Genomic DNA, 13567 nt, shown 5'->3' with positions numbered 1-13567 from the left:
TTTCAGTTTGTTTGGTCACTCAGGCATAAAATATTAATAGAAAGTAATTTTATATCTTAAAACTGTAATTTTGGCCGGGTGCAGTGGCTCAAACCTGTAATCCCAGCACTTTGAGAGGCTGAGGCGGGCAGATCATCTGAGGTCAGGAGTTCCAGACCAACCTGACCAACATGGAGAAACTCTGTCTCAACTAAAAATACAAAATTCCAGGCATGGTGGCACATGCCTGTAATCCCAGCTACATGGGAGGCTGAGGCAGAATTGCTTGAACCTGGGAGGCAGAGGCTGAAGTGAGCTGAGATCGCACCATTGCACTCCAGACGGCAACAAGAGCGAAACTCCTTCTCAAAACAAAACTAAACAAACAAACAAAAGCTGTAATTTTATTTTTTAAAACTCATACTTGATTAAAATTCAATAAATTTGTGTATATATGGAAACATCTAACTAGCTCTATTTTTTAGGTAGCAGGTTTGTTAAAATCAGTGTTTGTATGTATTTTGCTTTTCTGTCATTTTCTCATATTTTATATTTTTAAACACCATAGATATATCATTTTTTTATGAAGAAGAGAGAGGAGGAAAAGGAGAGTGGATGTTACAGAGTGAGCCGCTCTCTGAATGTGACAAATAAGGCACATACAAAGTTGTCACTAAAAGATTTTGTAGAATATGAAAGTAGCTCTCTTTTGCAGCAGATAAAGAATTTGCAATTATTCATCAATTTTGTGGTGTCTGTTATTGTTTTAAAAGTGAGACTTGTTGAGCCCAGGCAAAGAATTTAGTAGATTATGTTTACTGTGGAGGCTGAGGTTCTTAGATGTTCTTGGCTAACACTGCCAAGGAAGATGTCAGCGTGGTTAGACCATGGATGTTATAAGTAATTAAGGTGTGCTAACCCTGACTGATTATTTTAATTATGTGTTGGGACCAGCAGAGAAGGAAAAGAAAGAGGAAAGTAGAGAAGAAACTGCATAGGAGACCTGGAGTGATGTGAGTCATGGTCAGAATAGCTGGTGGTAGTCCCAGCTTTGTCAATAACTCATTTGTGAGATATTGTAGGCTAGGTATTTCCACCAATCTGGGCCCTAAATTTTTATTTTTTAATTTAATTTTTATTTTTTTGTATAGATTTTTAAAATGTTATATACTTTTAAAAATGTGTAAAGTGAAATGGTTTGTATACTAGGCTCAATTTGCAGTTTCTTTCCTTTTATTTTACTTCTTAATGTTTTATTACTTTTTTTTTTTTCTAACAAAGAACATTTTTCTTAAACAAAAAATTAGCCTGAGTCCCTGGCTGCAAAATAGATATAAACAAGCAACTCAAGTTGAAGTAGAAGTACCCTCCGGGTACTACAACATATACAGTAAAAAGCAAAAGAGGAAAAGAAAAAGGAAATAGAACGAGTCAAATGCCTGCTAGAACGTGTTATACCCTGAGACTGGTTTTTAAAGCTTAGTTTCCATTTGGTCTAAAACTCATTTTATAGATGAAAAAATTGAGATCCGGAGATACATACATTTTCCAAGTTACATAGGCAATAAGAATTCTAAGATTTGAACTTAGTTCTACAGTTCCAAGGAAACTCTTCTTTGGTCTAAGACAGGACAAAAGGAATGAGAAATGATGGCCTTGGAAGGCAGACATCACACTGGCTCACTCCACCTCTTAGTTTCTGTCAGTGCCTCAGATGTTTTCAGAGTTGGGTCATGGGTTGGGCCTATGGACAAGATGTACCAGATACTTAGCCCACCCCTGGACTAACCCATGTTCCCTCCCTTCTAAGTAGTTGGCTTTAAAACAGGTATGACCTAGTAATTAAGGAATAAACAGATAGCTCTAAGTAGAGTCGAACCTCCTCTCAAAAGTAAACATGACAGGTTGGCTCCAAATAGTCTCACCTCTGTTGGGGCAGTAGCCCTGGTAGCTCTTGCTAAATCCCTGGCCCTTTTCTGTGATTTTGCTTGTTTTTCCCTGGAAGAGGACAAAGAACAGCATAGTTTAAACATTGTTGTTTGCTCAAGTTTTAGAAATAACAGCATACATGGTAAACTTAATTTTACTACTCCTCAGCCTAGTCCGGCATGTCAAAATTGGAGTTCAGAAATGGGCACAGTACCCAAGATATCCCCTGAACATTGAAAAATATCTTGAACATGGTATTATTATTATGGTTATTTGAGACGGAGTCTCACTCTGTCACAAGGCTGGAGTGCAGTGGCACGATCTCAGCTCACTGCAACCTCCGTCTCCCAGGTTCAAGCAATTCTCTTGCCTCAGCCTCCCCCGTAGCTGGGACTACAGGCACGCACCATCACAATGAGTTAATTTTTGTATTTTTGGTAGAGACGGGGTTTCACCGTGTTAGCCAGAATGGTCTCCATCTTTAGATATTGTGATCTGCCCACCTTGGCCTCCCAAAGGAACATGGTATTATTGCAGGCAAGAATCTCTAACTTTAACTGCGCAACAGACTACCTTCCTGGACTACTTCCAACAGCCAGGTGGTCACCAGCTCTCAAAGCTATCTGAACTATTCTTTGAATGCAGTTTTTGAAAGACAGTATTCACATCGAAACTGCTTATACTGGTTCTAATTCCAACATCTAGGGACCCACAGAGCCAATCAATTTTCTCTTCCATAAGGCAGTACTTTAGCAATCTAATGACAGCTTTTATGCCTTGCACAACGTCCTTCTTTCCAAGCAAAGATACCAATTCTATTCCAACATAGTTTACACAAGTAATGAAAATAATAATTGAATGAGTGACTTCAAAATGATGATCTGTCTTCAGACCCTTAAGGCATTTCATCTTTGTTTTGCATTATTTTTCAGTACATTTATTATATTCATACTTTCAGTCTTATATTAAAACGTCTTCTGAAACAAGAAGAAAATTTTATAGTAAATAATATACTTGCTGGTTTACATTCAACTTTCAAAAGCAGAAAGAATTATTCAACCTGCTCTGGGCCTCCCATCTTCTATTAAATCTTGTCCTGACTTCTTTATCGTCTCACAATCTCTTCACTAGAAGCAATGCATGATCAAATGATCTGAGCTTCATTACCCCAATATGATCGACTATGTCAATCCCCAAATTAAATCCTGTGACACGTACCGAACTGACATTTAAAAAGCCAGTCATAACATAATCATCCTAAGTGGGTAAGCTCAGTATTGGCTTGCTACCACTGTTGAAGTTTTGACAGTGGTCAAAAATGGAAGCTAACCTTCCTTTTCAAAAACAAATTAGGACACTATGGTTTGAGGACTTGCAATTGATAACTCAAGCCTTCTTTTACCTTTGGAGTGACAAGGGAGAGAAGGAAACCAAGTTAAGAAGCACTGGATAGCGACTGGTAAACTTCCAGAATACTAATCCTTTCTGAGCTGCAAGGAGTTGGAAACTATAATCTACCCTTCAGTTCATCTCATCCTGGAGTAATGCTAGGTGTCTAAAGACACTGGCAGCTCACAGAATCAGGGTATACCTTGCTTAAGTCCTTCTGCTGGTTGGCTGACACAAGGAGAGTCTGGCATCATGCTTAAGTGGATCTTCTCAGCCCCTAGGCTGCAACAGAATCAGGTCTTAACAGGTCCAAGGAATCTGACTTTCTTTCTCAAATTCATTTTTTTTCCAAAACCAGGAAGTTCAAAGTGGAACTACATCTTCAAAAGACTATAGAATGCTAAAAAAGATATTGATACCAGGTCCTCTGCTGCTTTTGGAATCTCGTTTGAATGATTATTAAAATCTTTCTAGGTGAGTGGCAATTATCCAACTTTACCTGATGGAAGATGTCAAGTGATCTGCTAAGCACTTTTATTTAACCATTTTGGTTTAGAAAAATGTACTTGAAAGAAAAGAAACAGAATACGTTTACCAGTTCAGAGGCTAGCTGTTCACTCAAACATTGGAAAGAAAGAAAGAAATCTTTACTCACAGTATCATTTTGCACGTGGCACATTTATTGATGAGCTTTATTCCTTCAAGACTTAGAAAAAATTTCTTATCCTGGGGACAGAACAATTTTCCCTTTTTCATAAATGCCTGAAGCCCACTGCATATTTCCTAAGATAAAGCCAAAAAAGGTTGTGTTAGCTGAAACTACATCAAAACAAAGTTTTGGTTTGACATATATATGTAGATATATGTATATGTCTACATATATATATATATAAATCCAAAGGTTTTATGAAGATTAACTATAAGTATGTAAAGCCCTCAGAGAGTACCTGACACATAGTAGATATTCAATTAGTAAATTATCCTCCTTCCTTCTTCTTCCTCCTTTATTATTATTATTATTATTATTATTTTGATGTTGGTGATGATTATCATTATTACTGGAATATGCTAAGATGACACATCTAAAATACCTAGCACACAGTAGGCCAATAGTAATTGCTGTGAAAGAAATATGAAAATGTTGCTGAAGGACTGAGGCAAGGTATTTGAGCATTGAACACTATAAAGTGTCTGCTTACATTTCCCCATGGGTGTACTGCAACATATCAGCTCCTAAAAATTTTAACAGTGTTAAATGAAAAAATGATTTCTTGATTATATATATTTGGAAAACAATTTCCTAGGCTGGTTTATTTTCTGAAAAGGACTTGATGTCCCTTGATATATCATTTGACTTATAAGCACAGGCAGACTTACCTTAAAGCTAATAAAGCTTAAGATTCAGGGCTCTGGACCGTCACATCCCTTCCAAAGTTCTGGGAGAGGTCTAACCATTTTGCATTTTCAAATTTGTATTATATGTTTTAAAAAGTACCCATACTCCCAATAGTTGCATAAGCCCCCTCCTTTCTTTTTCTTTTTCTTTTTTTTTTTATTTTTTTGGCATATCCTTTGGAGCTATTATTTTACTATTCTGTGAGACATCCTTGAAATCCTGCTATATTTGTTTTAGGCTTTTGGTTTTGCAAATACCAATAACTGCATTATACAAAATTTAAAGAGGAGAGTGAAAACATTTTGAATAATAGAATTGGTGGGGGAAAAGAAAGTAGAATGACCTTCAAAAGTAAGAATACTTTCTTTTCATTCATTCAATACATTTTATTAAAGTCCTGCTAAACATCACTCATTCTTTTTTAGGAGCTTAAAATATGATACATTTGTGCTACCTAGTAAAGTACTACTTTAAAATGTTATATTCCTTTTCAATTTAGAAAATTCACTATTTATTTATTTATTTATAGATGGAGTCTTGCTCTATCACCCAGGCTGGAGTGCAGTGGTGTGATCTCAGCTCACTGCAACCTCTGCCTCCCAGGTTCAAGAGATTCTCCTGCCTGAGCCTCCTGAGTAACTGGGACTACAGGTGCATGCTACCACACCTGGCTAATTTTTGCATTTTTTAGTAGAGATGGGGTTTCATCATGTTGGCCAGGCTGGTCTCAAACTCCTTACCTTAAATGATCCACTTGCCTCAGCTTTCCAAAGTGCTGAGATTACAAGGGTGAGCCACTGCACCCAGTGAAAATTCACCAGGTCTGTAGATTAAGCCTTTGGAATCTAAGGGGATTTTTGTTGTTTTTTGTTTTGATTTTTTTTTTAAAAAAAGTCTTTTTCTTGTATCAGGAAACAAATAAAGTTTTGCTTCAACTCTGACAAACACATCCTCTTCCAAAAAATTTACTAAAGGATTCTATTTAGGCACCTATATCTGTATCTGGGGTGTTTTGTACTTGTTCTTTTCTTTTCTTCTTTTTCTTTTCTTTTCTTTTCTTCTTTTTTTCTTTTCTTTTCTTTTCTTTCTTTTGTTGGAGAGTCAGGGTCTCATTACATTGCCCAGGTCAGTCTTGAAGTCTGTTAGCCTCCTCTATCTTTATTATCATCATTCAATGAGTCAGCAGTCACTTATTATTATATTACTATACTTTGCTAGGTGCCATAGGTACAGCATTAAGTAGAACAGGAGTATACTTGCCTGGATGGATAATAATGTACCTAATCTAGTCTCTTAAAAATGGTAGACAGTTGGTAGCACTTACAAAATAATTAATGGTGAAGAAGAATAACTAAATAATATCACAGACTAGCCCTGGGAAATTTTGCTAAGAACAGCCTGCTAAAATAGCTCTAAGATTATTATCACTACACAGTGACTCTACTGGAGTAGCACAATAGTAATTTCAGGACACAGATTAATAACTGAGCATCTTCAGATCTATCTGATCTCTGACTTCACAGTATCAAATGCCAACTTTGCAAGTCATACTTACCTTGCTGAGTATAATTGATCCGAAAATCCACATAATAGAATCAGAGAAGGGCCTGATGTCTTTGTAATAAAAATATATCCCTTATGAAGGAAGTCTTATAGAAAGTGTACAGAAGAAAGACTCACGATAATCCTGGAATAAAGCTCTAAATAATTTTGAATGTTTATCATAAAAGAGTAGCATCAGGCCAGGTGCAATGGCTCATGCCTGTAATCTCAGCACTTTTGGATGCCAAGGCAGGAAGATTGCCAGAGTTCAAGATTCTCCTGGGCGATATGCTGAGACCTTGTCTCTACTTATAAAAGAAAAATTAAAAGAGTTGCATCAATCAGAATAATCCCTAAATTGGACTTCTCCAATGTCACTATTAGATGAGAGCTTAATTCCTAGAAAGACTCCTTCTCTTACAAACCGAGCATCAGAGGCCCAAATAACAGGTTAAGAAACTTGTTCACAGTGATTAATCAGTTAAGATGAGATTCAATGCTATTTTTCTGAGTTATGAAATTATCCAATGTATTCTCTTAGGAAACAGAAAAACATCATAAAAATGGAAAGGCACAGTTGAGTTTTTCTCTGAGCAAAATGGAATACCCTTTCAATTACCATATAGAGAGGGTTGAAACAGAAGCATACGACCAAAAGTCATCCTGAGTTGAGTAGATGACTTTTCAGCAACTGTTAACTTGCAGTCTAACTTCCAGTCCCTGGCTTGTTTTGTTTGTTTTGTTTTTTCTGTTACCGTTGCTATTATTCTCTTTTTCTCATCATGTCCCAGGAAAACTGAAGCCAAGTTCTTCCCGTTTCCCTCACTGGTGGAGGTCTAATCTGTTGTCCATTTCCAGATATTATAATAAGACCCTCCATTGCTGGCTGGCATTGCCCTAGCTCAGAGATAAAACACTGACCAGTTTGCTTTTGCCTGCAGAATGACTCTTTGGTGATGATAAATTTAAGCATACTTAAAATCCTTGCAGATTACTGTAGTGCTTTTTCCTGTGGTCTAGGTTCATGTTTATGACATTTAACATGTTTTTATGGTTCTGAAAGGAACCCAAGCTACTAAACTTGGAAAATAACAAAAATTGCAGCATCATAAAAAAGACTACATCAATAGTTTTCATTTCTGACACAGTATCAAAAAACAAGAACACAAAGGTTTCCAACTAAATAATTCCTTCTTTGTGTTCTCCTAGACTTTAATACCAATATAAGAAGTAACTAAATTTGTTTTTTAAATATTTTTCAGTGAAATAAACGTTAATGCTATAAAAATATCAGTGTAAAATTCACAATACCTGCCATAAATTACCAACCATCACCATGAACTCTGAAAAAAGAAAATGACTTTATGCACAGTGAGATTTATACATAATATCCTTCTTTTTTCCAGTATAAAACATTTAAGTGAGCATGCTCTCTGCCTCCCAAAAGTCTAGCCTTTTTTTACTCTACTAAACTTTCTGGACCTCTCCTTAATCAAACTTAGATGAAATAATAGAAAACATGATAAAATTCTCTAGAATACTTATGTAAGAAGCTTCTTTAAAAAATTATTGAAGCAAAATACAGCAACAGTATTTTAACCATGGTTCTCAGAGTTTCAGTGTAAGGAAGAACTGTTTCACCTTTGTATTTCTTTAATGTTCATGGCCAGAGATAATAGCAAATTTTGCCTCATATTCAGCAAAACATTTAAAATTGTGGTTTAAGTGCTGAATTAATAGCATGCATAGCAGTGTGTGTATATATAAATACATAAAATATGTGTGTGAGAAATTAATTGGTCATCTTATCTTTCAAGAAAGATAACTTTTATTAGAAAATGATTTTTTAATTTATCAAACAAAAGAGTTTTAAGATTTGATACAGCCTTTCTCGCCTCTGGGCTCGAAGGTGCTTCTCTCTGGTCTGCTGTAAACTGGAAAGACCTCCATGGTTTGTTCCCCTTATGACCTTCAGATCCCTATTCTAATACTGTCTCTCCAGAGAGAACTTCCCTGATTATCCTTATGAGAATGGGTACCACCTCCATTCTCAGGAATCCTGTTCTGCCTCCTGATTATTTTTCTCCTAGCATTTATCATTATTTAATGTACCATATGTTTTGCTAAGCTACTTATTAATTTAACTGTTTTCCTCCACTAAAATGTAAGTTTCAGGGCAGGAATTTCATCTATTTTGTTTGTTTAAAAATATCCCCAGCACCTCAAACTGGGTCTGACATCTAATAGATGCTCAATAAATATGTATTAGATGAACTATATACACTGACTATATACAAGATACAGACCACACTCTTTTGCATAATAGTTACTAGACTATTTATTTTAGCTTCCCATGTGTTGCATCATGGTTTGCTCAGATGTTAAAGGGAACAATAGTAGTTTGCCAGTTGATTTATTTTTTGTTTATGAAATTTTAAAGTACTTCTTTAACATGATAAGTTGCCTCTTGCAGACATCCATCATTAAGACATTGAGTGTGTGTGTGTGTGTGTGTGTGTGTGTGTGTGAAAGAAAGAGAGAGAGAGAGAGAGAGAGAGAGAGAGAGATATTCATGTCTTGATTCATAAAAACTTGTCTGTGTTTTTAACAAAAGCTATTAGTACCTACCAGTATAATATGTTTGTATTATTAACGTGAAGGTGTTGGCCACAAATTATTTTTCTTTAGGAATCTTGGAATGAATTCAATGAACAGAAAAAGCAGGACTAACCTGATCTTCATTCTCACTGGCAGCATCTGGGATGAAAATGTAGAAACCAAAGTTAAGGAAATGTAAAATATTTAATAAATAAAACAATTTAATGCAGTGTCTTGATTGCTTTAATGACAATATGTTGTAAAACCACAAATTGTTTTTGAGCACATTAAGATTTACCACGGTAAATAAAAGAAGATTACTGTACCAGAAGATCAGTATATACACTTACAAAGGTCTAACCACACAGAAAGTTCCAATTACCTTAGAAAATAATGCTCATGTGAATTCTAACCCCATCAAAATAGCTCATTTTCAAAAGGTCCCTTTGGAGTAATAAATGGCAGCCTCCCTTTTAAAATTATAATATAACATACATGCAAAATACTATACCAATTATAATATAATTTGAAATTATATTATTTAATTTTTGATTTTTGAAATTACATTTCTGAAATTAAATTATAATTATCATTTAATTTTTGAAATTAAATGATAATTATATTTTTTGAGATTATAGTTTCACTTGAAAACTATAATATAGCATTCACCTGAAACTATAATATAGAATATTTAAAATTTAATTTTCTGAACCTGGCAGTTCTGCCTCCTTATAGGTACCTACACACCTATTTTAGGAAAGTGGGCATTATTTATATATGATCTCAGACTATCTCTGAGGTTCTCTTTTTTAAAATTTAAATCTTCCAGAGCAACCTAAATCTAGGCAATTTGTGTTCTTCTAGGGTTAAATAGCAAATGTAAAAATCTACCTTCCAGCTCCCACGAAAGTCCCTTACTCTTTGGGAGAAATACTTTCAATCTATTTAGTATTTGAAAACACAAGACTAAAATAAGCTAGATATTATTGCTTTAAAATAAAAACAGATGATTAAAATTTTAAAAATATTTCATTTATACCTATAGTATTAAAATATATATATATATTATTTACAAATAAGTTTTAAATGTCTATTACATATATATGTATATGCACTATGAATTGATACATCTGGGAAGAGGAAAATGAAGAAGAATCTATTAAGTTTTCAGAACTAATAAAGAATTAATGAAAGAATTTCTTGTGGATAAAAATGCAGATCTCTACTTGCCATTTCTAAAGATAACAACATAATTATAAAGGCACATACATAAATCTTCAAAACTCTGTGTCTGGCAAGATATTTCAGGACTATACGTAATACAGTTTTTGGCAGGAGTAGGGGGAGAAAAGTCCCTTCCCCAGGGCTTTGAGCCATATGGCAAGAGGCTTAGATTACACACAAATTGCTCACCTCGTATAAGGCAAAGAGCCAAGGGCAGAAGCACGGACACTGTGGCTGTCTTCATGTTGAAGATAATGCAAGTTGCCTACAGGTCCACTCCGTGCATTGCTCAGCGGGTGCAATGTGACTGAACTCGGCCAGATGAAATTTACTTGTATAAATACTCAAGCACTGATGACACCCACATAAAACCAGTTGTTCAAGGTCATAGGATGTACATAACCACACCACTTTAACTTCCTTTTTTTTTTTTTTTTTTGAGATGGAGTCTCACTGTGTGGCAACTGTGGGTTATTGCAACCACTGTCTCCTAGGTTCAAGCGTTTCTCCAGCCTCAGCCTCCCAAGTAGCTGGGATTACAAGCACCCACTGCCATGCCTGGCTAATTTTTGTATTTTTAGTAGAGACAGGGTTTCAACATATTGGACAGGTTGGTCTCGAACTCCTGACCTTAAGTGATCCCCCCACCTCAGCCTCCCAAAGTGCTGAGATTACAGGTGTGAGCCACTGCACCCAGTTAGCTTCCATTTTTTAGGATCCCCTCATAAGTGGGAGGGGAGAGGAAAGAAAGACAGATTAGTTGTCCTACCAGTCAGGTATAGATTTAAAGATTTCCATATCTAGAGAAACGCAGGGTTTCTATTGCTTTCATTTGTAGATGTTCTGAAGTCTTTGAGTTCAGTGTCACAGACTCATATGTATGTTAGAGTTGAACGACTCTAAAATATAACATAGCAAAATTCTCATGTTGAATATATGGGGAGGCAGGAACTCAGAGGAGCAATGTCTTTCTCATAAGCAGACAGTTTAGATGGAACAGGCAAAGGAGGCATCCAGCACTTGTAAGCAGACCACACATACAGCATTCTTTCCTCTCTGTATACTGCTTCACCCTTATACATTAAAAAAGGCAGAAACTTTGGAAAAATAAAGCTTGTATGTAACTGCTTTTAAAAATTCTCCATCTGAACAATATTTTATATCTTGAAGCCTTACTTTATATTCTAACCAAGCATCATAATCATAAACATTGGAGACTCAGTTTAACTTTCCATAGCCCATGCTTACCCATATTACTGTTTGAAAATTTTGGCTCAATCAGTGTTCCCTAAATTAGATTTCTTCCTGTATCATCCCATTATTTAGTCTCCTAAAAAGTAAAGAAGAAACAAGCTGTTAAAAATTATAAATACGTAAATGTAACATTTTCTAAATAAAGTTTCTTCTCCTTAGTTTCTTCTTTCATCCTACAAGTAATACCTTTTTTCTACCAGCTTATTTTGCCCTAATAGTCTAAGGAAGTACCTGAAGAAACATGTGAAGATGACTGAAACCAGAGCCAAATTGTTTCATTCCAGTACTTCTCAGGGTCTTCATATCCATAGAAGGAAAGTAGAAGGTAAGTTTGAGACTTTATGCAATCAAAGGCCTTTTTATGATGGTTCCAAAAAACTGATCAAGGTTAGTCAACTTTGGGACTATGCCAATATTCTGAGATTTATCTAAGTGAGATAATATGTCCTTTTTTTTCTCATGAGATAATTTATTTCCTATAAAAACATAATCATTGAGCTGGGTGCAGTGGCTCATGCCTGTAATCCCAGCACTTTGAGAGGATGAGGCGGGTGGATCATGAGGTCAGGAGATCAAGACCATCCTGGCCAACAAGGTGAAACCCTGCCTCTACTAAAACATAAAAAATTAGCTGGGCATGGTGGTGCTTGCCTATGATCCCAGCTAAGCGGGAGGCTGAGGCTGGGGAATCACTTGAACCCAGAAGGCAGAGATTGCAGTGAGCCAAGACAGAGCCACTGCACTCCAGGCTGGTGACAGAGCAAGACCCTGTCTAATATGTATATAAAATCATGGTCTGCACTGTGATTGTAGCTTTGCTCCTTTCCAATGGAATAGTAAAATTTGTGACCACAGAGAGCAAGTTCAACTTGCATTACTATTACAGGTTAGAAAGTCAAATTCCATCACAGCTTAAGAGAAGTGAGACAGGGTTTAGAAATCTGTTTCTATTCTATATGGTCTTTTCAATTGTCTAGGGCTAGAAATGAACCCAGCTTTGGAGCAAGGTAGATCTGGGTCCCAATCTGGACATGTTAGCCATGTTGCCTTGGGCAAGTCACTTATTTTTTCTAAGCCTCAGTTTCCTAATACATAAAATAAAAATAATAACACCCACATTGTACTAGCATTATGAGGTTTAGAGACAAATCATATATATATATATATATATATATATATATATATATATATATATATGTATAAAATCTGTGTGTGTGTGTGAGAGAGAGAGAGAGAAGAGAGATGCTTAGAACAAATATCAACTATATGATATGTGATAAGCTTGATAGATAATGATAGTTGGTCTTGCATTTTTACAACATTGTAATAATGTGGTTGTACTAAATAATTTCTAAGATACCAAGAAAAGTCAACATCTCTTGATTGTGGATTTCACCAATACATTTACATTTACTCAGCATAGAATAACTCCCCCAACACATTTTGAGGTGAAATTAAAGTGTAAACATGTATGTTCTCTTTTTCCCTTTTAATTGCATTTTAAACTGTAATGCCAAAACAAATCAAAACATTACCTGTTAAAACTTACATTGCTTGGTTTCAGTCAGCATTGATTTCTTGTGTCTGTCTCTAAAAGTGTCTTCTAAATATTAACATATCCATACTAATTTTTTATCTTTCATCTGCCATCAGACCATATGAAATGTATCCTAACCATATTTTCTGTTATTGATGGTAAAAAAAAGTTTGATGCCTTAAAATAGAATCAATGATTGTGTATTATGCTCTAGTGACCCCTCGTCTAGCCCAAATGGAGAATATTCCCAGGAGTGGAAGTGGTTCTAGAGTGGAACAGGAGAACCAAAAGATGATTGCCTGTCTTAGGAATCTCTCTATGAGGAAACGTTGAAGACTTTGGTTTCCTTCTTACTGCAAAGGAGCTCCTCAGTGATGCCAGCCCTTTCTGAAATGACGAATAAAAAGTTTGAAACTGATACCTTTTCCAAACAGAGAAAGTAGTCAAAAGAAGATTCAGTGAGCACCACCAAAACTGGAAGTACTCATCAGCTGGCTCATTTCATCAGGGCTTTTTCTTCATTTCATTTTAGGAATGTTGTAAATCCAGAGGTGATTCATCACATGCTCTGTTAATCAGGCTTCATTCCTGAAAATCACTGTGGATATTAAATTCAAATGAATGGGATTGAAGTTTTGGAGAACTCGAGTTTGGGTCTGAGTTAGGTTATCAGGGTGTTCTTCTAACTCAGAATGTCATCTTTGTTTTTAACTCTTTGA

At 35.6% G+C, this 13567-nt stretch overlaps 1 protein-coding gene across 3 annotated transcripts in view; it reads right to left on the bottom strand.

Annotated features, from left to right (window-relative positions):
* Positions 1 to 13305, bottom strand: part of SPINK5 (serine peptidase inhibitor Kazal type 5) — a 75695-nt gene extending 62390 nt beyond the window's left edge. Inside the window, exons 1-5 of one of the 3 annotated variants that reach the window (XM_021664936.2) lie at positions 13270 to 13305; positions 11306 to 11387; positions 8967 to 8992; positions 3953 to 4080; positions 1905 to 1977 (exon numbers count right to left, since the gene is read on the bottom strand). In XM_021664936.2, the coding sequence (XP_021520611.2) occupies positions 1905 to 1977; positions 3953 to 4080; positions 8967 to 8992; positions 11306 to 11309 (231 nt within the window). In that variant the 5' untranslated portion in view covers positions 11310 to 11387; positions 13270 to 13305. Of the gene's footprint in view, positions 1 to 1904; positions 1978 to 3952; positions 4081 to 8966; positions 8993 to 10246; positions 10372 to 11305; positions 11388 to 13269 lie in introns of those variants that run through there. The other 2 variants (XM_021664935.2, XM_021664937.2) reach the window with 2 other exon arrangements.
* Between the last annotated feature and the right edge of the window lie 262 nt (positions 13306 to 13567).

The sequence above is a fragment of the Aotus nancymaae genome, unplaced genomic scaffold (assembly GCF_030222135.1).
Source record: "Aotus nancymaae isolate 86718 unplaced genomic scaffold, 86718_ANA_hifiasm-v0.15.2.pri h1tg000064l_1, whole genome shotgun sequence".
NCBI lineage: Eukaryota > Metazoa > Chordata > Mammalia > Primates > Aotidae > Aotus > Aotus nancymaae.
This window is presented reverse-complemented; position numbering and strand designations above follow the sequence as displayed.